Here is a 25,326-nt window from a genome sequence, read left to right as displayed (position 1 = left end):
TATTCATCATCCACACAGAGGCTGGAAACCTTCAGGCAAAGGCATCGCACGGAGACTGGGCTGTTCCTTCTCCTTGGAACCCTGGCATAGATCCTCAACAGGCTGTTTGCTATTTTTACAAATCTTTTAATTTATTATTATTGTGATTAGTCATAACCCACCTGACGGTGTTTGGCATGTTCTAAATATCAAATTGTTCCCGAGGACCTAGAATAGTTGGAGGTATTTGCATAAAATGGGTGCAGTTCCAAGCAGAGTTGCTCTTTGCAGCTCATATGTTGTAATTTCATTTCCACTAAATGCAGTAAATTTACATTTGTTATTATTAATAAGAATACTTATATCCTGCTTTCCAACAAAAGTAGTTCACAAAACAATTTGCGTCGCAAAATCAAACAATAAATGGCTTCCTGTCCCCAAAAGGTCACAGTCTACAATACAGTTTACACAGTTTACAATACAATATGTAAAACAATACAGAAGAGACCCCAGCAGCAGCTGCTGGAAGAGATGTCCTGGGGCGAAGAGGGACAGTTGCTGTCTCCCTGGCTAAATAGAAGAGGGTACCGCTTTGAGAGGTGGCCCTTTGCCCAGGTAGGAGGCATGTTCTGTACACCTGGGTGGGGGTCCTCCAAGCAAGTGGAGACCACCAAACGGGGCTGCTGCTGTTGCTGCCATCGCAGCTTGCAGACTTGAGCCCATTCTTATGCAACACTGTGGCCCTCACCCTCACCCTCACCTCTGTGGCCAGCCCCGGCAGCAAGAGGCCTGCAAAGAAGGTTGGGAAGCGGCAGCAGCTGAGCTTTCCAGTCCTCTGCCTTATTTGCTCCTCCCTTTAATTTGATCAAAAATGTTTGGAGGCCAGTCATTCGCTCCCATTTCTTTTAAAATGCAGCAAATGTTCACCCTTTTATGTCTGATCCATTCCGATGGCTTTAGGCAACTGGCAGTGAGTAATTCATCTCTGGCTGTAGAAAAGTGACATTTAATTAACAAGTGAGCAAAATAAAATACGAGAGTCCTTGGAGATGTGTCCCTTGGTGAGCAAATAAGGGCTTCTCCGTCCCGGGAAACAATCTGTTTGTGGGGCAGATTCGGACCTGGACTAAACATGGCTCTGCTCAGATGAGCACAGCACAGCCCTTCTCTGGGACCGGTGAGGAGGAGGGCCCAATTCCCAACACCAGATGAGCGTGCCAAGGATGCCAGATGCTCGGTTCCCACATGCCCAGGGGTAAGAGGCCCTTTTTCAAGTGGGTGCTCCTTTTTTTAGCAGGGGGAGAGTAACTGGCCCACCTCACCCCAGCAGTGTCTGTTCTGGTGGCTGTCTGCTGGTATTCTTTTGCATCTTTTTAGATTGTGAGCCCTTTTGGGACAAATAACATTTAGTTATTTGATTTTTCTCTGTAAACCGTTTTGTGAACTTTTAGTTGAAAAGCGGTATATAAATACTGTTAATAATAATAATAATAATAATAATAATAATAATAATAATAATAATAATAATAATGCTGTCCCGTCTCCTGCTGCTCAGCCCCCCTACCCGGTGTGGCAGTCCAGTGATCACAAGTGCCTCAGGACCTCTTCAGGTGTCTCAGTGCAGGTCCTTGGTGTGGTTTGCGATGAACGCCAGCCTTGCATTGTTCTGTGGGGAGAGATGACTGGCCTGGCGGGGAAGGGTTTGAGACAAGCACTTGCTCTGCTTCGGGCCTGCTGGCAGTCACAACACTGGGCTCGTTTTAGAGGGCTGCCCAGTAGTTTACAGATCCAGCTTTCAAGTAAAAAACCAGCATTTGCATGTGAGCATCAATTGGTCCTCCCAGCTGTGCCTTCCTTTGCCCCCCTCTGGACTCAGAGGGGGCAACTCCGAGGATCCCCTCTGGAGACACGACATCCAGATCTCCTGTGCTCTCTGTGGGCTGCCTTTGAAGAGGGCTTAGGAGTGACAAGGACCGTTCCCACTGCTTGGAGCATGTCGTGCCTGCCAGGCTTATGGCTACTTTGCCAACTTCCAGGTGTTTTCTGGGCCCAGCTCAGAGTTCTGCTGTTGGCCTTCTAGTGATCTGCCTCTGACTCCTTCAGGGACAGCTGTCTCCCACTGCACACAAAGATCTCCCTCAGAGGCCCTGCTCTCTTGATTCCCCACCCCCTGAGGTGAGACTTGGGAGGGACCCTTCCTGACAGTGGCACGAGCCTGCAGAGCTCCTCCAGTGGTCCTGTGTGTCGCTCCTTCTGTGCCAGCTTTTATGCCAGGCAAAGGCGGTCTTCCTTCAAAGGATCTGAGGGACACACTGGCTGGTCTGGCTGTGGCTGTCATGTCACTCTGGGGTGTTTCTAGTCATGCTTTTAATCTGCAGCATGGACTTAGTTTTTGTAATTTGTTGGCTAACAGTAGATGGGAAGGCTGGATAGATTCTGTCTTCAATCAATAAGGCAAAACCGAGGTGGTGCACGGCTGATCTCAACTCGTCAGGGATCTCACAGTTAATGGGGTGATGGAACAACAGTACCGGTCCAGCCTGATTGGCTGAGTCACTGCATGCAGAGAAGGGGCAATGGAGAGGGCGAGCAGTGTTGTAAATGGACAAGCAAATGTTTTGCAAATCCCCTCCTCCCCAAAGGGGGTGTTTTTCAGCACTGCTGGAAATATTTGTGCAAAACTAAGTCTTTTGTGTCAGCTGTTTTGCCTCCTTGCATGACGCACCCCACACCTAATTGGGCACCCTCCCCTGGGACCTCCCTGGCAGCCCTTCCCTCCTCCCCTTGCTCAGAGCGTTGGACCCAAGAAAGCCCCGAGTGACAAAGGCCAGTGCCGAGTACGAGACGTGACAGTACAGCTGCAGCGCTCCCGGGCTTTGCCTGCCCTGATCTCCTCTCCTTTGGCTCTTTCCTATTTCTTTTCTCCTTCTCGCTTAGAGGGCGTGCAGTTCCTTAAGTGCCGTGGTGTTTCGTGCAGAAATGTTCACTTTCTCCGTTGTCTCTTGTCACCAGGTCAAGACTGGCAGATTTTCACACAAATTGTCAAGCCTCCTTCCAGTCACCTACCGGCTGCCCTGGGGATAATTACCAGGCATGTCTGGGCTCCTACACAGGCCTGATGGGTAAGTCACTGTGCTGTATCCTTCCTGAAACAGGCGCTGTGCTGAGGGAGCCAGACCTTTCTCCTGGGCAGCCGGAATGCAGCTGAAACAGGGTTGTGGATGTGTGGGAGTGAAGGAGGGCTGACTCTGTGGTGAAGCAAGGTGCAGTGATGGAGGGGTGAGATCAGGTGGGGAAACACCAGTTGGGGGGCCTGAGGTGCCCACACAGAACTGGCCCAATGCATTCCCTGTCTGGTGAGTCCTTCTCAGGGTAGCTGACGTAGGTCTTTCCAAGGATAGTCGAGGCTGCCTTCAGAGGTGGTCTGACTTCAGGCAGGTGTTAAAAAGTGTGAAACCTTCCTGGGTGGTAACTCCCCAGGGAGATCCTGGTGGGAAGTCCCCAGGGGAAGCTGCAGCCTGACTGGAGTGGAGCTTCTGGAGAAGCAGCCCTTCTCTCCCAGCCACGGAGACTGGCATCAGAGGCTGCCGCCAACGCCAGAAGAACCTCTGAGGTCTCAGGCCGCCTGTATCTGTGCTGGGGTTGGTAATCCACAAGGGAAGTCAGGTTGGTCTCTCCCTCCCCACCCGCACTTGCCAGGGGCCAGTTCATCTCACTCACCCCATATTTCACCTGCAGCCAGTGAACCACTTCTAGCTTGACCACATTGGTTAAAAAAGCCAAGCCCAGAAATGACTCCAGGATTTCCCAGCCCAGGTGGGTTTGTTCCTGCAGTAACCTTGTTACCATTTCCGCCTTTCCAAATGGCTGCCCTGGGGCCAGGCTTTTCCCCCCTTCCTTCATAGAGGTGTGATGATCACACACACACACACACACACACACACACACACACACACACACACACACACCATCACCAGCCCTGACAGATACAGGTGTCCAAACACTCTGCCAACATCTTGCCAACAGAAACTCAAATGTCACAGAAGGGTGGGGGGGGGTTAGCTTTGGTCATGAGAGGGAAAGGAAGTGTGGGTGGAATCCTAGAGCTGGAAGGGACCCCTAAGTGCATTGAGTTCCACCCCTGTCCAGGGAGGCAGGCCACAGCCGCAACACCTCCGGCAGGTGGCTCTCTAACCACTGCTCAGAGGCCTCCAGTGACCATCTTACCAGGCAGGCTGCTTCACTGCCCAACAGTTCTTACAACCAGGAAGTCGAAACCTTCCTTGTTGCAGTTTGAGCCCCCTTGGAATCAGGGACCCCCTTGAGGTCTTCCCAAACCAGCTTGTACCACAAGGGGTGTGTGGGTGGTGGAGAGGGACCAGGAGCACTCCGTGCAAACGGTGGCCGGCTCTTCCAGGGCTCTGCTCCGTGTGCAGCGTCCTGGGTGTCCTTCCCTGGCCTGCCAGCCCTCTCTGCTCACACCATCACTGTTTGCCATCAGAAGGACAGCAAAGCAGACCGTTATGCCAGTCCTTCCTGTGACCTAAAGATGTTTGGAGGGAAGCTGTCAGGCCAGTGGTTTTCTGAGGCTGCCAGATCCCCCCCCCCTTTGAGCTCACACACTTGCTCAGCAGAGCAAGTGGCACAGATGCCTGGGGTGTGTCCAGAGCACCATGCCTGTGCGACCAGGCAGAGGGGCACCAGGGCCACTCTTGGCAAGACCTGCCTCCTGCAGTGGCCCCTCTTCCGTGTTAAGGAAACGAGGATTTTGAGGTCGAGGGAAGGAAGAAAATAGGGAGGCTAGTCGGAAAGAAGTGGAAGAGGATCCTTGAGGTTTGGTTTAGGTGCTGCAACCACTTAGCCCGCCTGCCCGGCCTCAACACTCTGCTCTCTTCCCTCTCGACAGGCTTTGATGTGATGCCCAACTATGTGGACTCGAGTGCCACCAACCTCACTGTGTCCCCGTCATGCTCCTGCCGTGGCAGTGGCAACCTGGAGGAGGAGTGCCAGAGGTTCCTGAGGGACTTCACGGGAAACCCCTGTCTCCGTAAGGCACAACACTCGGGGGGGCGGGGGGAGACCCTAGCGGAGTGGGAGCTGGGTAGTCTCAGGGTGCATGGAAAAAGGAGGCAGAGGGAGGTGATTTGCTGGACCATTAGGCTGCCATTTCTCTCTCCCAGCCTAGTTTGCTCAGGGCTGCAGGAATCAGGGTCTCAGAAGGCCCAATGGGAAGGGATGTGGCTGGTGCAGCACTCCAGGATGGATGTGGGACTGGAAGCCCTCATTCCTTGCCTGATTGGCTTCCAGGGGACTGTGTTGCTATTCTGACACCAAATGAGGAGGTTGCAAGTCAGCATGTGGGTTTCAGAGGAAGCCCCTTTTCCTCCCACACCGAAGGGAGCAGCCACAGGATTCGGCCCTCTTGTGGTCTTTGGGCTCTCCCAGGCCTTTGGTGCTTTCCTGCCCCTGCTGGAAATGCCAGGGCAGCCCCAGGCAAGTCTCCCTGGGGAAGGCACCCTGTTGCAGGGCCCTTCCAGTGGCATTCCTTGTTTCAGTCCCGGGTTGAGGAGCAAGGCTACCTGGGGGCTGGAGTGGGTGAGAGGCTCCTTGGCTTCTCCAAGACCTCAGTCAATCTCAGCCCCTTCTGCTGCACCCATGGTGGCTTCTGCACTGTGGGGACGGATGGTGTGGAGCTATGTGGTCTGGGAGGGTCTTCAGAAGCTGTGCATGATCGTCTCAGATCAGCCCCGTCCCAACGGATGGTTCAGGACTTTTGGGATGTTGTCCCCTTCAGTAAAGTTGCCTTTTCTCCCTCTGCTGCCCTCCCCATGTCCAGGGAATGCTATCCAGGCCTTTGGCAACGGCACTGACATTTCTACCAAGCTCCGCCCACTTCCTCCTGTCACCATGCTCCCCACTGTGGAGAAGAGCCCTCCTTCGACAAACGACATCAGTAATGGCGACACCCTCTACATGCCCATGATCACCACTTGCACCTCCGTTCAGGTAAGGCCACAAGGAAGAGGTCCCCAAACGTTCCTGCCAGTCAAGGCCACAACACCGCTTCGCCGGTCAGCAGGTGACAAAGTCCAAAAAGTCTCTCTTCTTTGGAGCCCATGAGTCTGGTCATTCTGTGTTCTTTGGCCTCCCACCTGTGGTTCCTGCGCAAGGTTCTTCCATGTGCGTGAAATCTGTCCAGTTGTGCTTTTGGAGATCCTGCTTCTGGGTCCATCCTAGAATCAGCCGCTTGGGAAGCCAGATCACAAGCCATACGACTACCATGTGTGATGGCCACATGTGTGTAACCAGGAGCCATGGGGAGCTTTTGGGGCTGACCTGGCTGGGAAAGGAGAGCACTTGCTGCCTGGTCTGGAGCTCGTGACCCAGGCAGGGAGGCTGCATTGTCCAGGAGGCTGATTAAGCAGGAGGGCACCATAGAAGGAGACTGAAGGACAGGAGTGCTTCGTGCCCACAGCCTTGCCGTTTCCATGAGGCCAAACCTACCTCAGCAGGGAGTTGCCATCACTGGAGGGCACACAGGCATGCAAGGAGGAGACCACACCTCTGGCACCAGCCACTTGCACAGTGCGCTCTCCGGAGGGAGAAGTGCTTCCTGCTCCCCGCAAACCAGTGGGCCATTTGGATTCTCCTATCAGTTGCTGGAGCCAGGTCCCTCCTCAGCCAGGCAAGCAGCAGGCACAATGTCACCCTTGGGCAGCCTCTAATTAGATCCGGCATGCCTGAGAAATTACATCTTATGTTTCTCGTTACTGCTGCGTGAGACAATCAGCAGCTCAATTTCATGCTAGAGTTGGAGCGCATCTGAGCACTGCGGCCGCCTTGGAGGGCACCTCCGCTGCCTTCCATGACAGAATCGGCTGCCCCCAAATGGCACAGAGAGGGGGCAGGACATGGCTCTGTCCATTAGCAGCTCTTTTGCCCCATTGGCTGCCTGCTTCAAAGCCTGCCCTCGAGAGTGGGGCATTCGTCATTGCAGGGGTCCAGTGGTCTCTTGCTCCAATGAAGGCCCCTCCTGTATCCCAGCCTCTGCATAATTCCACTGCCCACCCCCAGCAATCCAGCAGGTCCTTGCTCATTCCAGAATCTGCTTCTCCCCAAGGGACTGCCACTGAGCACTGGATCAAGCCCTTCACCCCTTGTTCTGCAAAGGGGGAGAGCTCAGAGGAGGGAGAGCAATTCCTGCCTCCACCTCACCAGATCTGTCTCCTCCACTCCTTGTTCATTACTGTGCCCTTATGGGTGGAAGGAGAACTCCTCAGCAGGACAAGGGCATGCCGACTGCTGGGGCCACACACACTCTCACTCTCGCCCATTTACGGGTTCAGGGTGATTTCCTGCATCCCCAAGATGGAATCCAAGCTGCACAGTGAACAGGGCGTTGACAAGGTCACAGCATTTGCCCCTTCACAGCCCTGACTGCAGCTGGAACAGGGAGGCTGTATTCTCTGGAATGAATACAGCAGCTGCTGGGTAGCGGATGTGGCTGAACTGCACCCCCCCCCCACAAAAGCATTCCTTGCTCCTTGGCTCAGAGAGGCCCCAAGGCCGCCAGCCTGTGGCTAGCACAGGTCTGGGCTCGTTTGCTGGTGACGTTAGAGCCCATCCCCCCCTTAAGAAAGGTCAAGGCAGCTTGCAGGGTAAAACCAGAGGGTCTTAAATGGTACTGAAAGGCAGGCTTTATGAAAGACCCGGTTAGGAGCTGCACAAAGCGACCAGATCCCTCAGAAGGAGAGGCAGCCACTGGCACCCCACGGCACTCCATCACAGCTGCAGAACCAAACTGTATCTCAGTAAGCAAAGGAAACCAGAAAACAGGCACCGAACTGTTGGAACATCAAAGCAGATTTCAGGAAGCAACAAAAGCCTGGCAAAGAGGCAGCCAGGTGCACCCTCTTAGGTGGGAGGGGGGCTGCCTGCCAGCCACCAGAGGCACCACTGCAGAGAAGGCCCCTTCCCCTGACCACAGCAGCTGCAGTGGTGGTCAGGAGGACAGAAGATCCTCCTTGGCTGCTGCTGGCAGCCAGCAGGCAAAGTTGCACAGGGGAAGGTGTCTCGGGGCATCCTGCTGCAAGGGGTGGGGTGGGGAAGAGGTGCTCAGTTCACCTGGCGCTTCTCCTAGAGTACATCCTCCTTGCTCCCATCACACCCAAAGACTGAGCAGATTCTGGGTCAATGAAGTGCCAACTTCTGGCCCTTCTGGCCCTTACATCTGAGGAACCATCAAGAGGTGGCACAAGTCCGAGGAGACCCATAAGGGGAAGGCGCCTTTCCCAGAGGTAAGGGGGAAAGTTTCCCCTTGCCTCTGGCTGAGCTTTTGGCTCCTATCCTGCACTGGATGCGGTGCGAGTCTCCTGGCTTGCCTGTTCCCGCGCAGCGTCGGATTGTTTAACTGTAAAAGATTTGACAATACCAAAAAGATTATGATTGCAGTTGAAATTGGTGCCTCTGAGTTGTATAAGAAACATTAAAATTCAACCTAAATAGTTTTTTATGTTACACGGTGTGATTTGACCTGGCACAACCCTGTCATTCTATTCAGAGCCTGTGGAACTCCTTGCCGCACAGGTGGTGCAGGTGACTGCCTCGTTGTCAGAACTGCATTGCCAGCTGTAGGAGCTTCTATTCCAGCAGGCTTTTCAAGCCCTGTGGTTTCTATGTTGTTTCTCTTGGATTATTTGTTCTGCTGCTGCTATTTTAATCATAGTATCTTTAGACTGTTTTTCTCTTGGCGTTCTGTAATCTGTCTTGCACACCTCCAGATTGAAGTGGGCTGAAATGTTTTTCAAGTGGAATAAATATTAGCCACCCCGCTCTAAAGTTCTGTATCTTTCTAGACAAAGTGCAGTGTTTGTGTAAGCAACATCGCTCCTCTTGCTCCCAAATGTGGGAGTCCAGCAGGGTAGGAAGGCAGGTGTGAAGCCCCAGGGAGCCCAGGAGGGGGACACTTGCCTTCCTGTTTCTCCTGAAAATGTCTTCTGGCAGTTTTGCTGCATGGAGAAACGGAATGCTCTGTCAAGCAGCTTGTATCTCTCCCTCCCCCCCCCCCCCGGCCGATGCAGGTACCTCCTAATTGCTGGCCTGTGCTGAAAATGGGAATGGGTTTGGTGCCCTTGCGCAGCTGGCTGCCCAAGGCCAGTTTTCCTTGCCCAGAGCAAGGGGCAGTGGCTGTTTTGCAGGGTGCTGCATGGGGACTGGGGTGCAGCCACAACCCCAAAGAGAGGACCTGGCTCTCCGAAGCTGTTTGTGGGGGCAAATGCTCTGCCAACAGGCAGATTCTCAAAGGAGGCAGCCTACCCTCTTCTTGCCCCCCCCCCATAGCCACAATCTCCTTCCCCCATATAAAATCACCCCACATCCTGGGAGACATGGATTCCGTCTCCATGACATCTAGAGTGCTGTTTTCATGGTCTCTGTGGCTGGAGAAGCTTCTGGAGGATCTCTGTCTTGGAGATCAAGGGATGCTTCCTTGAAATGGAAGCTTGTCAGACAGGTGCAGAAAGAAGGGAGTCATACACACTTCACTCCAAAAGACATCACACTCTGGCTGCAGAGCTGAAAAGGTGGTCTCTGGGTGGCAAACAGTCCCTTCCACCCCAGCCCTCAAGGGTCAAAGTTGGAGCTTCTCTGGTCCTCCCTAAGCTCAGAGGTCTCAATGGGAAGATTTGAGACAGTCACCCGACAGGCCCAGGCACCCAGCATTTGCCCGCCTTGAGGGCAGGGGTTGTGGTGCTTTGCATAGTCTGGGCTCACCTGCAGAGCCCGCCCACCTCCCCATCCGCCCATCTCTTTTGGGAGCAAAAATGCCCTTTGACTTCTTACCTGGGCTGCAGATGACCAGACAAGGGGCAGATTCGGGCCCCCCTCCAGATGCTGTGGCCTCCTTCCCTACTGCCACTTCAGCCCCCCTTCCTGGAATCGGAGAATTGCTTGGTCTTTCAAAACGAAAGGAACTTGGTGGTTCAAAGGTGCTGGTTGGCTGTTGGGGGGGGGAGGTGCAGGTCTCAAATTCGGACCTGCAGCAGCCAGGCTTGGACCCCTCATACTCTGTCCCACTGGAGCAGCTTTCAGGCAGAGGGGGTTATTTGCTGGCTGTAACTGCTCTGCTCAACAGCCGGAGGTGGTCCTGCAGTTTGCCAGCCCACCCAGTCACGGGATCTGGGGAAAACAGAACGGCTTTGCCCCCCCTCCCCCAGCCTGGTTTCTTAGCCTGCCTCTGGGCAATGGGAGATGTCCCAGTCTTGCTGGGAGTCAATGGGGTCTCAGGGAGGGCAGGGCTGGCAGCAGGGAGATCTTTGCCCCTGGATGCAAGTGTAGTGAGGGTGGAAGCTGTCCTCCCATCCGGCATAGGAGCCCTGCCAGGAAGAAGAGGGGGCCACTCTCTTGGGACTTCTGATGTTCTCTATCCTCTCTTTCAAGGTCTAGCTGGGGGGGGGAGGTGCATCCTGGGGGTGAGAAGAGTGGGTTGGGATTGGCAGCCCTGTGTCTGCTGTCCGGCTCCAGACCCCTGTGCTGTGCCTGCTCTTGGCTGCAGGAATGAGCTCGGCCCTTCTCTTCTCCCAAGCAGAGGTCCACTTGCTCCCCTGGAGGCACTGTGGGGATCTCCCACTTGCAGTCCTAAAAGTGGCTCTTCTTCTGTCCCCTCTGCAGGAAAATGGACCAAAACTCAACCAGTCCAAAGACCTCTGCGTCCCGCAGGTACGTGGCAGGCATGGGTGGGGAGGGTCACCCAAACATGGCTCAGCAGCGTCTCCCAGCAGGCAGTTTCTCCGTTTGCTTAGGGGGCCCACAGGGGGTGGTCCATTAATTGCTTCGTTGAGAGGCACCTCCTGAGGGTCTTCAGATGTGGCTGGCCAGTGGGGGGAGGTGCAACTGCCAGCCCCCGTTCCCCCTCTTCAGCCAGGGGTGGGCTGGGCTGGGCTGGTGCTGCTCACGTTCACAAAGAGGTGCCAAGAGAGCACTGGGGACCCTCCACGCCCAGCGGCCATTGACACTAGTCTAGTTGTGGAAGGAGGAGGTGGGGCCCCGTAGTTCTGCGGTGGCCTCGTAATTCTGCCTGAGCATCATCCTGCTAGCACATTTCAAGGAGTCCAAAGTTCTTTATGTGCATCTTTCAGATTTGAAGATTTACTCCCCGCCTTTCCCTCTTCCAAGAACCTGAGGAAGCCCATTGCAGCAGGACTGCAGGGTGGCGGAGTTGGGGAGGGGGTGGCGACATCCATTCCGTGGGCTCAGTTAGACTGGGACGGGGCCTTCACCTGAGACATACCTGCCATGCGGGACAATCCTGTGCTCACTTGTCTGGGGACAGAAGGAGATCAGGTGACACACTCCCCCAGCTGAGGGGCCTGCCTGGCCTGGCAGCCTGAGCTGCTGCATTGCCAGCTCCTGTTTCTGGTGCCACACACTTGCTGGTTTTTCTCTGCTGCCCAGAGCTGAGACAAATGACTGGGGACTGGCGGAAATGCTTGGCTGCCCACCCAACGCGCTTGCTCTCGCTTTGGAGGACAGACGTGGGAGGCTGCAGTGCTGAGCTGACCCTTTCTTCTTGCCTCCCCCTCCCTTTTGCCCTACAGCCACTGCTGCCCACAGACCTGCCGACGCAGCAGACCTTGCCTGGATCCAGCTGTCGGCATTCCGTGACAGGGGCTCTGTCTGCGCTCCCCTTACTTCTGGTGAAAGTGGCTTTATAAAAGGATGTGGAAGTCAGGATGCCCCCCGGGGGGGGGGGAGAGAAGTGGCACTCAGACTTGCTCTCTCTCTGGCACATGTGGACCGACCAACGGACAACACCCCCCCCCCAACCCGCGAGAGCCCTCCTTCCTTGGCTTCCCTCCTTCTCGAGTCTCTGCTTTCAGGGGAATCCTGCAGGGAGGACCTGCATTGGTGGACTGGGCAAGAGCAGCCCCCTGGCAAACATTCCCAGCTGGGGCATTCCGGGCCCCCCTCTTTCAAGTGTTTGATTTTTGACGTGTCAGAGGGTGACTCCGACGCCGCCACCCCCACGACTCAACACACATGTTCAAGTGGAACCCGAGTCACAGCTGGAAAACTCATCTGCCTTTGAAGCAGCCAAGGAATCACCTCGCAGAGGCCAGTGCTACTTGGGGGTCTCAGCAGGGACTGTGCCCCCATTGCAGACTGCCAGCCAGTCTGGGCTGCAGAGGGGGCCTCTCCCCCCACTTTGATCTGGCTCCTCTTCGCTGCTTGAGGATTCAGTCTCTTTTTCCAGCGCTGCCGTCCTCAGAGGACTCACTGAAGTGTCTTAACTTGCTCTGCTCAAAGCAGGGGGTGCCAGGAGAATGAGGGGAGTCTGGTCTTGAGAAAGGTCCACCCTGTCTGGACTGTGGGGACCTTCAGTCTGGCCATACCGTTCACACAGCCACTTGGTGGTGGGACTCTAGGAGATTTGCTGGCTCTGAAGGGGAGTCCCCTCTTACTGTTTCTTCTGGTTTTTCCATCTCCATTTTCTAGGACTTTAGTGTCAGCAGAAAGACCCCTCCCAATATTACGTCCTTGAGGCAGCAACAGGGTGTTTTGCCCCTTCGGCTTCTGCTTGGATTAAAGCAGCCCTGATGACAACCAACGTGTGTCGCTCTCCTTTCATTATATACATATTTAGAGTATGTATATCCAGAGAAACCTTTATCTTCATATATGTGGGTATATACATAACCAAGGCATCTACCAACCAACTCTTTCTGTTTCCTTGCTGGTTATTATTTTTTTCAGCAGCCAAAATAACATGAACAAAACCCAGCAAAAATGTCGTATTGTCAATATTTTTTGTTTGTTTTCAAAACAGCTACAGCTGGAGAAGGCAAAAAAAAACAACCTCACTTCAGGGACTAGGAAAACCCCTTTGCAGCCCTGGGTGGCTGGTGGTGTTGGGGGGAAAGGAGAGCAGTTGGAACCCGTAACCGATAAATAAACATGACAAGATGCAAACCCGTGGCTGCTTCTTTCACTAACCCTTGACCCCCTCGTGGGAGAGAAGTGGAGCTGGGGCTACTCTTCAGCCAGCTCAGGTGGGGGCATGTTTGGCAAGGACGAGAGCCCGTCTGCTCTGGGGCCGAGCCCCTGCTCTGCGCGCAGAGGGTCCCAGCCGGCTCCATCCCTGGCGGCAGCATCTCCAGGCAGGGCTGTGATGACCCTTCTCTGCCTGAGCCTGGGGGGGGGGGGGAGAGGCTGCTGCCTGCCAACTGGCCTGCCGGTACAGAGCTTGGGGGGCCCAGGCCCGGCCTGGCTGAAACAGCTTCTTCTGTCCACCTTCTGTGACAGGTTGGTTTAATTGTCAGATGCTCTAGGACTGCAGCAGGGAGCCTCCTGGTATGAGGAGAGTCTCTACCTTGCAGGGTACTCCAGAGAAGCTTCAGGAGCCAGCTATGGCCCCAGCCCAGAGCCACAAGGGCCCCTGAACCTGTGGAGCCCTAGCTGACCCTCACAAGTCCAGCGCCTGGACCTCCAGACCTTTCATCTCCGTCCACTTGTGAGGGTGGCATGCTCAGGCTCTGCGCACAGCTGGCAAATGCAGCCCAGCCCAGTCCATGAGTGGCTGCTTGACTTGGACCCTTCAGCTGCACAGGACTGTCCATGTCCATGGGGCAGGGCACGCTCTCAATCTGAGCATCAACAGCTGGGGTTGCTTTGGGCGAGGAGCGACTGCAGGGGTGGTGATGTGACTCCTCCCTGGCTTGTCTCCCAACCCAGCGTCTGGTCAGCAACAGGTGCTAAAATGCTAAAGCTGCATTTCGCCATCTCCTGCTTCTCCCCCACCACCTTTTTGTGGACCAGGAGGCTGCAAGGGGAGAGTGGAAGGCAGCTCAGATTTCCTGGACTCTGTGCAGACCTGGAAATGGGAAAGGGCTGTGTGGGAGGGAGGGCCCCCCCCCAAATATCAACATTCAGAAGCTTGATGTGGAAATTGGGGAAGAGAAAATATACACTCCCGACTAGACTCTGCCCTGACAGGCAGCATAAACAGACAGCCAGATGCCAGAGGGGCTTGAGGAGGAGAGCCAGCACCTGGGGGGGGGGGACAGCTAGAGACGGGGAGAAAGTAGATATCGGAGTGGGGCCTGCAGCACGTGTTGGGATGCCGTCCAGCCTCCAAGTCTGTCAAGACTACAGAGCAAAACTGACAGGAGCAGACGTGGTTAGGGAAGAACTAGAACTGCGATCCTGATGCGCTTTCCTGAGAGGACGCCTGATTGAGCACAGGAATGGGAATGGCTTCTGAGCAGGTATGCAGAGGGTTGGACTGGTTGGCAACCTTCAGTCTTGAAAGACTACACCTGGAATTCCCAGAGGGTCTCCCATCCAAGTACTAACCAGACCTGACCCTGCTTAGCTTCCGAGATTGGGCATCTGCGGGGCAACAGTTGCTGCTGGGTTGGACTGGAAGTCACTCCTAGACGGATCCCGCAGGTGGAATGTCCCCGTCTCCTGATCTCCCACAAAGACGTTGGCAAAGCTCTGGGTTAGACTTCACTGAGGCTGAAGCTCCAACTTGACCCCATAAATACACCATGGAAGAGTTCTCTGCAGTCTTTTCTTGCACATCAGCTGCCTGCATCTAGGCCTCTCTTTCAACTGCTGGAAGTAGAAGACCCTCCAGTGCAGCTGCAACAGTTTTGACATTCTGGATGAATCTGCAGTCCAGGCAGTTGCATGTGCTGCTTGCTGGTCTGCAGCCTGGGGGGGGGGGGCGGCCTGCTCCTTAGGCATGTTCCTCTCTCCGTGAAGGAGACACCTCCCCATTAGCTCATTATCTTGTTGGCATCCTTCAGTCTTGGAAGACTATGGTATCGCGCTCTGAATGGTGGTTCTGGAACAGTGTCCTCTCCAGTGCGCGAAGCCTGGGTAAAGTAGGTGTGGAGGATAGGCTGTTACCCATGCAGCAAATCCCCCCTCTCCACGTCACTGAAATGGTCCAATGGAAAGGCAGAGGCCAACACGGTTGGTTCCAGGGCGTCGCAGGAGTTGCCAGAACGTGACTGTGTTCAGCCGTGAACTGCCTCAGGGACTTCGGCTTCGGATTTTGCCTCGAGGTTGACTCCCGAAGCCTTTTCCATAACTGGATATAGCCACAAGGCAGTGGAGGTTTGGGATCAGAGTTTTCCTTCTCTCAGATGTAGCTATGTAGTAGATGTAGATGTAGCTCATTAGTGGGACACCAAAATGGAGAGAGGGCAAAATGGGCTGGAACCTGCCACCACGAGGGGCCACCGCCTGGTGACCAGCCTGGCCCTTGCAGGCAGGGGAGCCCAGATTTGACCTCTGGTGATTCCAGTTGGCACATCACAAGAAGCAGGGCTGGGAAGGGCCCTGGAGAGATGCAGCCTGTTGGGGAGGGCGAGACTGGGCAAAAGGCACCAGTGGTTTGACCCTGTCTGCGGCAGCTTCATCTGCTGACATGGGCAGCACCTTTGCATCTCCTTCTCTGCAGCAGGAGTCAAAGGCATGAGGACGTTCTGCAGTGGATATTATGGTAGGCCTTGGGAATGTGTGGTGTGAAGGCGCAACGAGAAAGGAGCCTCTGCCCTGGCATTTCGGCTGAGGAGAGAGGCCCCCATCGGGTACATGGCATTTCAGCAGGGCTTGTGGAGCACCTGGCCCTCTGGGTATTTCTGGCACAATGTGTTTTTCAGCACAGGAACAATTGCCTGAGCAGGTGGATCCTGACCGGGACAAGGAAGGGGCTTTCAGACAAGAGCAAAGCAAGCAGAGCTCGATCAAGAGAGCAGGCCTGTCAGCAACAGCATGCTCAGTCGGTGCTGGCTGTGGCCCACCAGCTCTCCTTTGCCCTCAGTACAGCCTTCCTCTCCTGGCAGCCTCGCATCTCGGTAGCAGACTCCTCAGCGCTACTGTGGGATCAGGTGTGAGCAGCGCAGAGCAGTTTTGTTTGCTAAAAGGCAAATCACAGCCTGGCGCTCTTGCTTGTTTGGGAGACTGATTGGAACGGGCTTGGTGGCAGCAGCGAAGTGCTCCTTGGAAATAGCCTGGTCCATTATAGATGCGCTCAGCCGCCACTGCTCCAAATGGGGAAGGAAATGGATACAATCTCGGGAGGGTGACGAAATTGAAAGATTCTGATGTGCCTGGCAAACAAACATGACTGCAAAATGCCTGTGGCCTCCTCCTTTATGATAATTGTCTTTTCCCACCTGTTCCATGTACAGGTGAAGCTGGAGAGGGGAAGGGAGGAGAATGCATTTGCACCAGACACTTCCGGGCCAAGGCAGGCGCTTATGGGCAGAAGTGGCCACGCTGGTGGGGCACGCTTGGAAGCTGAGCCAGCAGCCGTCCTCATATCTGCTAAGTCCAAATCAACGGACCTTTCCCCACTCTCCCGTGCTGGGAGTTCAATTCTTGGGGATGCACCTGAGAGCCCAAACAGATTTTTTTTTTTAAATGGGAAGTCGCTGTCCCCAGAGCTCCTGCCTGCCTGATTGACACCAACTGCAGCGAAAGGGGTGATGGTGGCTTGTGCTGGTGCACCCAAGCGGTGCATGTGAATGTGTGCAGCGTGCCTCCCATGGTGTGTTTGCTGAGTGGCTGTGCCTCAGTGGCGGGGTATGTACAGACTCTGCAGGCAGGAAGTCCCTGCCAGAAAGCATTGCGGAGACACGTTCCTGCCTGGGACCCTGGAGAGCTGCTGCCTGTTTATGTAGCTTGACCCTGTGACAGACAGGCTAAGGGTCACAGGAAGCTCTCCGCATGCTGTGGACAAGTGCAGAAGGGCAAGGGAGGCCCAACCACGACGGCACGGCAAGAAACAGCAGTTCAGTGGTGGTCTCTCTTCCCACCCCACACCCTAGTGGTGAAGTGGTGTGGGAGTGGGGCAAGCTCACTCTTGTCTGCTGTGGGCAGGACCTGCTACTTACCTTGAGATCTGCCCCCTGTTAAAGAATCCTTTGCCAAGTCAGCACATGAGGTTGGCTGGCAGGAGATGACACCTGCGTAGGACTCAAACCAATTGTTTGAAAGGCCGTGCCCTCTGCGCATGGGCACCTGATGCCTCCCAAGAGGCCTGCCTGTCTGCGTCAGAGCGAAGGGGCAAGGCCACTCTTAAGATGGCATCTGGCTGCCATATGTAGAGAGACCAGGTTGAACTCAGCTGCCCGGGCAGCTCTTTGGTGAATTCACTGAGGACAGGTTGTCGCCTCACTGACACATCAATCAGCATGGGGTCGGACAGTGAGAGAGCGGGGGGGGCTGCATCCTTCATTGCTCCCCCACCCCAGCCCACTGGCCTTTCTTTGGCATGAATTCAGGAGCTCCAGAGAGACTGCCTGTTGCCACAACAACTAAGGAAGGGGGGTGTCGTTCCTGCTACGTGTGGAAGCCTCCCCTGGAATGGCAAAGGCTGTCCTGCGGGAAGGGTGGAGAAGGACTCCCTCTAATGCCAGGTTTACAGGATTCTTTCCTGAGTAAGGCCTCCTGGGAAACCCCGGCAATGAGCTCTCTCGAGGGGAAAGCGGAAATCTTTGGGTGTGTTTATCTTTTCTGCTGGGAGCAGATGGGGCTCTGGGCTGTGCTGCGCCCAGGGGATAAGCAGGTGCAGAGGGACTGAAAGCTTTGGGGACATCAAAGCGGAGGGATCAGCACACTTATTGGAGTGGGTGCGTTTTGATGAGTGTCACAGAACACTCCTTGCCCAGTGTTTTCCTGAACCCCTGGCTGTGCCAGTCACTGCCCTCCCAGGGACTTTAAGGACTGTGGCCAGTCAAGTTGTCACCTAGCAATGTCCCCAGACTCCCAGAGATCCCCACTTGGGGGCTTGCAACCAGGCTGGCATGCTCTTAAACCGTGTAACACACACATGAAGAACACCAGTGGCATGTGGAGGGATCATGTGCAGCTGCGCATGGCACAAGTCAGGGCCGGCATGGAGGGAGAAGGAAGGCCGGTTTAGAGGTGCCACAATAGGCAGCTGTCATTGAGGGGATAAGAATGCAGTAACTGGGGAGGGGAAACCCTAAACGAGCTGAGATGCTGCATTCTGTGGCCAAGAATCCACAAACACATTGTGCTGGTTGGAGCCAAGTGTTTCTGAGAGGCAGGACAACTTGTGGGCTTGATTGATGTGGCTCAGCCGCTCTGCGCACTGCTCATTTGCCTGCCCCTGCCCGTAAACCAGCAGGCCGTGTGTGGGGATGGAGGAGCCTCAGATGGTCTCCTCATGCACAGAGCTTCCCTGCTTCCTCCTGCGGCTTTCAGGCTCGGCTGCTCTTCTCTCAATTAACTCCAGGATGGCAGCATTCCAGCCACAATTAGCAACCTTCAAGGGGTTCCTGTGTCCTACATCAGGCTGCCCTGATACAATTGTGGCCACAAATTAGCAGTGGGTTTAGGCAAGAGGAAGAATAATACTGTACAAAGAAGAAAGTGGTTTTCAGGCACCAGAGCCAGGGCAGCAAGTGGCCTGAGGGGAAGGCCTGTCCCTCCTTCACGGCATCCTTTCATGGCAGGCTCTGCACCCATCCCAAAAGCACAAAGGGAAGCTCTGTGGTGGGAAGAGGAGGGCAGCAGCAGGGGAGTGCCTGGGAGCTGGAAAGCAGAGAGCCACAAGTGGTGGAGGCTCCCAAACTCCTGGGACGCCTGCCCTTGGCCACAGCCTGTCTCTGGAGCCGCTGTGCTCCTGATACACCCTCTGGATTATTCTCATCTTCTCACATATTGCACATTGCACCTAGAGGCAGCATGGTGGCATCACTAGGGCTTGTGTCACCCAGTGTAAAAGCTCTTTGCATCACCCCGACGATGGACCTCCTCCTGTACTGGACCATACAGATGTGTGTTGGCATCCTTCAGTCTCGGAAGACTATGGTGTCGCGCTCTGAATGGTGGTTCTGGAACAGAGTGTCCTCTACAGTGCGCGAAGCCTGGGTAAAGTAGGTATGGAGGATAGGCTGTTACCCAGGCAGCAAATCCCCCCTCTCCACGTCGCTGAAATGGTCCAATGGAAAGGCAGAGGCCAATACGGTTGGTTCCAGCGGCCTCGCAGGAGTTGCCAGAACGTGGCTGTGTTCAGCCATGAACTGCCTCAGGGACTCCGGCTCCGGATTTCACCTCGAGGTTGACTCCTGAAGCCTTTCCCATAACTGGATGTAGCCACAAGGCAGTGGAGGTTTGGGATCAGAGTTGTCCTTCTCTCAGATGAGCTGCCTTCCCAGGCTGACAAGTCCCATCTACCCGGTGGCTGTTTAGTCGCCTCTTACGACAAGTACAGCCAAACTGAGGGCCTATTCTTATTGCCAGCCCCCAGGGGATAACCATACAGAATAAATTACAATATCATACACATAGCCCAGTGGTACTCAAACTTTTCCAACCAGTGGCTCCCTTGACCCCCATGGCTGTTGGCCATGACTCCCCATCATGTTCCTGAGGGCTGGAAGTGACATCATTAAACAGGAAGTGGCCAGAAATATTAACTATATTAAATATAATATTATAATATTTTATTTATTATAATATAATATTAAATATTACATATATATCAACTATATTAATATTAATTATATTAATCATATCATTAATTAAATGTAGATCTTAAAATATATATTATTAATACACAGCAATATACATGCTTTATAAATGATCAGCTGCTGATCACTGTTGGAGACAGGATGCTGGAGTAGGCAGATTTTGTCTGGTCCAGGAAGACTCATTTTTTAAAACTTTGTAAGCATACCAACAGAATTGTTTTATCAAATGTTGTGGACAACATTACACACACACACCCCTGTGGACCCCAATTCAACTAGTCATTTCTCCCATTCTCCTTGGATAGAACTATTAATTTAATGAAATTAAATTTTTCCAGCAGTTGGTGGGGAAAACAAAAATAGACCATGAAAATATATCACAGCTGATAAGGGTTTGGTTAGGAAGCTGATTTGTCTCCTATACTAGGAAATGCACAGCTCAAGCCTATGCATGTCTACTCAGAACTAAGTCCCATTAGAGTCTATGGGGCTTACTCCCAGGAAAGTGGGGCTAGGATTGGGCTGGCAATCACTTCATCAATGGCTGATAAGTATTCCCTTCAAATAGCAAGACTCATCACTTTAAAAATACAGCCTTTCCTCTTTAGTCAAACAACAAGATTAATAAATCACTTTTAAAACAGTACCCTTTTTCTGCTCCTGGCCAAGTATAGTGTGTGCCTCTCTCTCTCTCTCTCTCTCTCCCCCCCCCCCTTTGGCAACTGCATGGAAGCAACTTTAAGACCCCTGGTGACTGGTAAAATGGGAAGCGTTTTATTTGGGGAGGGGGAGGAAAGCGGGAAGGTTTGGAGATCAAAAGGGGGGAGTGGAAGAGGGAGGGGGTTGAAAAGAGAGATTTCACTTTGATGAGAAGTGATCCCAGGCTGGGAACTAGGAGCCAACCAGACAAGGATCAGCGAGGGTTAAGGACTGCAAGCTGAGCGTGCTCGGTACTTGCCAGATGGGGGTTGGAGTCCAAGAGCGAACACAGAAAGCGGCAGCCTCGGAGTGGAGGGAGAAGAGGGCGGGGCAGCAGCAGCCACTCTTGCAGCTGACGGAGACGCAGAGAGGGGCAGAAGATGGGCTGGTATTCCGCCCAGGGGTGTGACTATTGCTGCGAGAGGACATCCCGCGCCTCCCCTTTCAGTTCCTGGCACCTCCCTAAAGAGCCGTGCTGCACAGTTTGAATAAGACTGACATAGCCTAAATGTAGGGGCCTCGCTAGGGTTGGTGTAACTCCCATTTGCTTCGCTTTGTTTATTTATTTAATACATAACAGTGCAGGTAACCCAGCAGTAGATCAACCAACCGAAAAAACAGTGGCCAACTTGAGGACACTCACGGCACTGAATCAGGGTTCTCGTATTAGCTCCAATTCATGGAAATGAGAGCTGATTCATGCTAGCACCTGATTGGTTCACCGCTGTGGCACAGTCACACCTCATTGGCTCTCAGAACAATCAGTCTCATTGGCCAGTGAAGGGAATCCACTTTTTGATTCATAGGGCAGTTGTGTTTTCCTTTTCAGGTTGTTTGGCAATAACTTTTGATGCAATGCAGACATTTCAACACAGTTTAATCCACTGCATTCTGCATTAAACTACCCATCAAATGATATCTGACACGATAATATTATTCAAAAATACCCGGATTTTCACAATTTTGACCACTAGTGGTGTCACCACCACCCCCTGGTGCGTCATGGACTGCACTGCATCTGCAAGTCTGTGCCTCGCTAGTGATGCCGCCGGCTGTGCATATGGGCTCTGATGATAGTGCTTCACTGGCCCTTTGCAACCCATCCAGAGCGCAATTCCTGTCCATGCTCAGGAAGTTGAGCTGCAGCCCACAGCGCACAGATGGACCCAGGGTCTTCCTCAGCAATCTGCAGTTCTTCATTTGGGTAAACAACCCAGCCACCTGCACCCCCCTTCTGAAGGGCACGCATGTCACAGGTGAGTAAGATGGCTGGTGAAGAGCCACAGGCCTGTTGGAACTGCATGGAAGAACACGTGGGGGGGTGGTTGGATGATGGGGAGGGTGTTTATTGATTTGTTTCTGACATTTCTACCCCACCCTTCCTCCAAAGAGCTCGGCACCTTGTTTTGTCTTCACAACTTCCCGATGAGGTGGGCCAGGCTGGCGTACCCCCCGCCCCCACCATGAACTTCCTGCCTTGAAGCCAGCCCTACTGGTCTGATGCTCCAGCCATGACTCCACCATGTGTATCCAGACCTGTTTGGGGGGGAAGGGCATCTGCAGAGGTGATGGAGGGACCCCTCACAAGCCTGACTGCAGCTTCACCAACTGCCTGAGGGCTCGATCATGTCCAACTTTTCAGCAGTGATACAGCTGTGCTAACGGAGCATGCACTGAATCCTGCTGTAGGGCAGAATCCGAGACCTTCACAAGGTCAGGGAATCTTATGGGCAGGGAATCAAGAATGGGAGGAGTTCAGCACCTGCAGAGAGGCTGAAAGGAGTGCCAGACTTCCCAAGTGACTATGCAAGGCAGGGAGGACTCTGGCTGGCTTTTAGACCTGTGGGGGTCTTCTGAGCAAGCTGGTTTCCCAGGGGGCTTTGAGCTGCTCCTTCTGCTGCTCCACCAGTGCCAGACCAAGACATGTAAAGCAGCACGTAGGTACACGCTGCTCTCTCTCAGTGCACCAGGAAGTCAGTGGGCAGGAGAGCACAGAGCAGTGGAGAATTTTGGTGGTGCCCACACAGGGCACAGGGGCTGGCCTTGTGTCTCTGCTATTGGACCCTGCAAGGCCCCTCCATGCAGACAGGCTCTCTCCCTCCCTCACACTACCCAGGCGCCATGGCCATGTGGAGAGGGGAGGCAGGAGCCAGCGCCAATCCAGGCTGCTTCCTCTTCTTTGTTTACAAGTTCTTAGAGGATCCTTCAGGATAATTAAAAACACTTAAATCCTGAGAGACGGCTCCCTCCCTCCCTCCCTCCCTCCCTCCCCAGTGCTGTTTCTCTTTGGAATTCACGATGTGCCCTGCTTGTGTTTGCTTTGGCTCCTCATTGGCAGAGCTGCGGCTCAGTAAACCTCAAGCAGCCAATTTATAGCCCTGGATTGCAGGGGGTCACTGACTCCTGGCCACGCTCTCTAGTGGGAACTCACTAGGCAGCGTGGCACAGTGGCTGGAGAGTAGAGTCCTGGCCCAGCTGAGAAAGGCCTGCTGGTGGCCAGTCACTTCCCCCAGCCTGACTCATCTCACAGACCTTGGAGGATCACAAGGGGGAGGAGCCAGCAGATCTTCCAATAGGATAAAAACAAGAATATTAGAGTCAAGGGGGCAGGTGGAGGAGGTGGCTGCAGCCTCCGCTGCAAGGTGGGGGTCTGTTGCGCCATTACGGGATCCTGCCTCCCTCCAGGGGGGTCTACAGGTGGTCCGGGGTCAACTCGCGGCACTGTCCACTTACCCCGCTTCGGAAGTAGCCACAGAGACTGATCAAGCCTGTTTACTCGGGTCAAGCGCTCCTGTTGTGGTATCAGCCCCAGGCCTGCTGGGAATTTGCAGGCTGGATAGAACCAGGCTCTGATGTCTTGGCCTGACAGCAAAGCACAGCATCATGGGAGTGGCTGATGCAAGACCAGGTCGCCAGATACTGTCACCTGACGTGTCACCCCATGTATCACCCGATGGTGACTCAGCACATCACCAGGCAGTAGCTCGCCCTGATTGGCTAACGCCAGTATATATTGCAGCCTCAGCAAGCTGCGTTGTGGGAGATGCAGAGTGGATTGTGTGCAGGAGGCTACATCGGTGAGGATCGTGATTTGTGTACTATCAGAACTGTTTGCTTTGCAAGTCTGCTTGGATCTGTAAATATATGGTACATAGTAAAGGACATCTGGTGGTGGACAACTGCCGTGTGTCGTCCTCATTCCTGGGAGTGTGTTGCCTGGCCTTGGCCGCAGATACAGTGCGATTTCGGCTGCTTGCTTACTGCAACAGCTGCACATTCATTAGGTCTCTGCTCCCTCACAGGGAACTGTGTCTTGCTCACAGGCAAGGTGCAAACCCCTCAGGTAGGGAATACAAAGGTCCATTGACTATAGGTAGGTCCGCAGAATCAAGGCTGGCCCCCAGAGGCCTTACCTCCGGTGTAAGCAGGGCCAGGTAAGACAACAGTAAGACTGTCGGCGTTGCTGCCAGGGGTTACGGGGCACCCCGAGGCTGCTTGGGGTTCAGCCCCTCAGCCGACTGCCGAGCGGTAGCGATGGTGCCCCAGCCCGGCTTGCCTGTTTGCTGCCCTGGTCCCTCTGGCTGTTCCCACTGCACAGGCGTCGCAAGGCCTCCCAGAGCTCCCAGGTGGTTCCACACCCTTCAGTCCTCTGAGCAGCTCCTTCCTCGGGGATCCTCCTCTGGTTGTTGGTGAGGGTCTGGGTCGACCTTCTAAATGGAGGGGTGATTCCTGCCCCTCCAAGGCTAGGGTCCAGTAATGGTGAGGCAGTGGGTCTGCCTGAGCATTCCCAGGCCACCCTTGTGGAGCTGAAGCCCCAGGAAGAACCTCCCTCTCTGAAATTTCTGCCAAGTAATCAAGCTCCAGTTCTCACTTCCCCTTATCTCTGGGTCAGTCAGAGGGCAGAGCCTTTCAACTCTGAACAGTTTCCTTTCTCAAGCAGCAGGCAGCTCCTCAGAAGCCATTTGTTAACCTTTTATTCTCCTTCCTTCTGCTGCAGCCTGGTTCTGGTTCTGGTTCTGCTTGGCAAATGCTTGCAAAGCAGGTCTGCTTTTTGAAACACCAGGATGGGACCCTCCTTCCCAGGCTACAATTCAGTGCACCATTACTTAAGAAGAACACCCATGGAAAGCAGTGGGTCTGCTTCTGAGTAAAAAGGGTTGCAAATATCTCATCTCTCTGCTGTGAATTGAATTGCACACTCCCAGTTATGTGTTATGGGTTATGACCCCTGCTAACTGGTTAAGAGGCACTTTTTCAAGTGGGTGCTCCACTTTTATTTAGCAAGGGGAGAGTAACTGGCCCACCTCACCCCAGCACTGTCTGTTCTAGTGGCAGTCTGCTGGTGTTGCATCTTTTAGATTGTGAGCCCTTTTAGGACAGGGAGCCATTAGATATTTGATATTTGATTTTCTCTGTAAACCACTTTGTGAACTTTTTGTTGAAAAGCGGTATATAAATACTGTTGTTGTTGTTGTTGTTGATGGGTTGTATGTTGTATGTAGAGCTTCTGGCTTAACACACCAGACACCTTAAAGGTGGATTTGATTCCTGGTTCAACCTTTTTCACTTGCATATCCCTTGGCAGCCCATTTCCATAAATTGTGCCCATCATATTAGCAAAATGTTTGTAATTAATAATACAAGCCCTCATCTCCCCCATATGAAAACCCAGACTTCATGTATTTATTACAGTGTTTTCTCTTTTCATCTGTTTGAAGAACAGAAGACTCTGCCTTTGCACTGTTTTGCACCAGAAGTGTGCTGAGAAGTTCTGGGTGATTGATCACTTTCCATATTATGTTTCAGCTTTTTTACTGTGCTGGTTTTCAATCACTGGTTCATACATGAATTGATGACCAAATACTAGCTATTGGTGGGGCTTTCACAGCTAACTAGCTACCTCCCTTCCAGGCCGAGCATTCTGGAGCACGACCTGCCTTTTTCTGCCATTATTCCATTCTTTTTCAAGTACCCCTACAGGTCCTGTTGAGTGTCCCTGGGAGTACATGAATGCCAGGTTGGGAACCACTGTTTTACTGGTATGTTGTTTACAGTGCACTTACTCTGATAGTGTTTACAAAAAGGTGGTGAAGACCAGAATTTTAAAAAGGATAAAAATATATCTTATGATCTTTTA

At 53.6% G+C, this 25,326-nt stretch overlaps 1 protein-coding gene across 1 annotated transcript in view; it reads left to right on the top strand.

Moving 5' to 3' along the window:
* GFRA2 (GDNF family receptor alpha 2) overlaps positions 1-12,917 on the top strand; it is a 71,722-nt gene extending 58,805 nt beyond the window's left edge. Inside the window, exons 5-9 of the mRNA XM_066639412.1 lie at positions 2,992-3,101; positions 4,886-5,026; positions 5,816-5,985; positions 10,648-10,695; positions 11,574-12,917. Coding sequence (XP_066495509.1) covers positions 2,992-3,101; positions 4,886-5,026; positions 5,816-5,985; positions 10,648-10,695; positions 11,574-11,690 — 586 coding nt within the window. The 3' untranslated portion in view covers positions 11,691-12,917. The remainder of the gene's footprint in view (positions 1-2,991; positions 3,102-4,885; positions 5,027-5,815; positions 5,986-10,647; positions 10,696-11,573) is intronic.
* Positions 12,918-25,326: the final 12,409 nt, after the last annotated feature.

This window comes from Tiliqua scincoides, chromosome 11 (genome assembly GCF_035046505.1).
Source record: "Tiliqua scincoides isolate rTilSci1 chromosome 11, rTilSci1.hap2, whole genome shotgun sequence".
Taxonomy (NCBI): Eukaryota; Metazoa; Chordata; class Lepidosauria; order Squamata; family Scincidae; genus Tiliqua; species Tiliqua scincoides.
The sequence above is the reverse complement of the archived record's forward strand: the minus strand, read 5'-3'. Positions and strand labels throughout refer to the sequence as shown.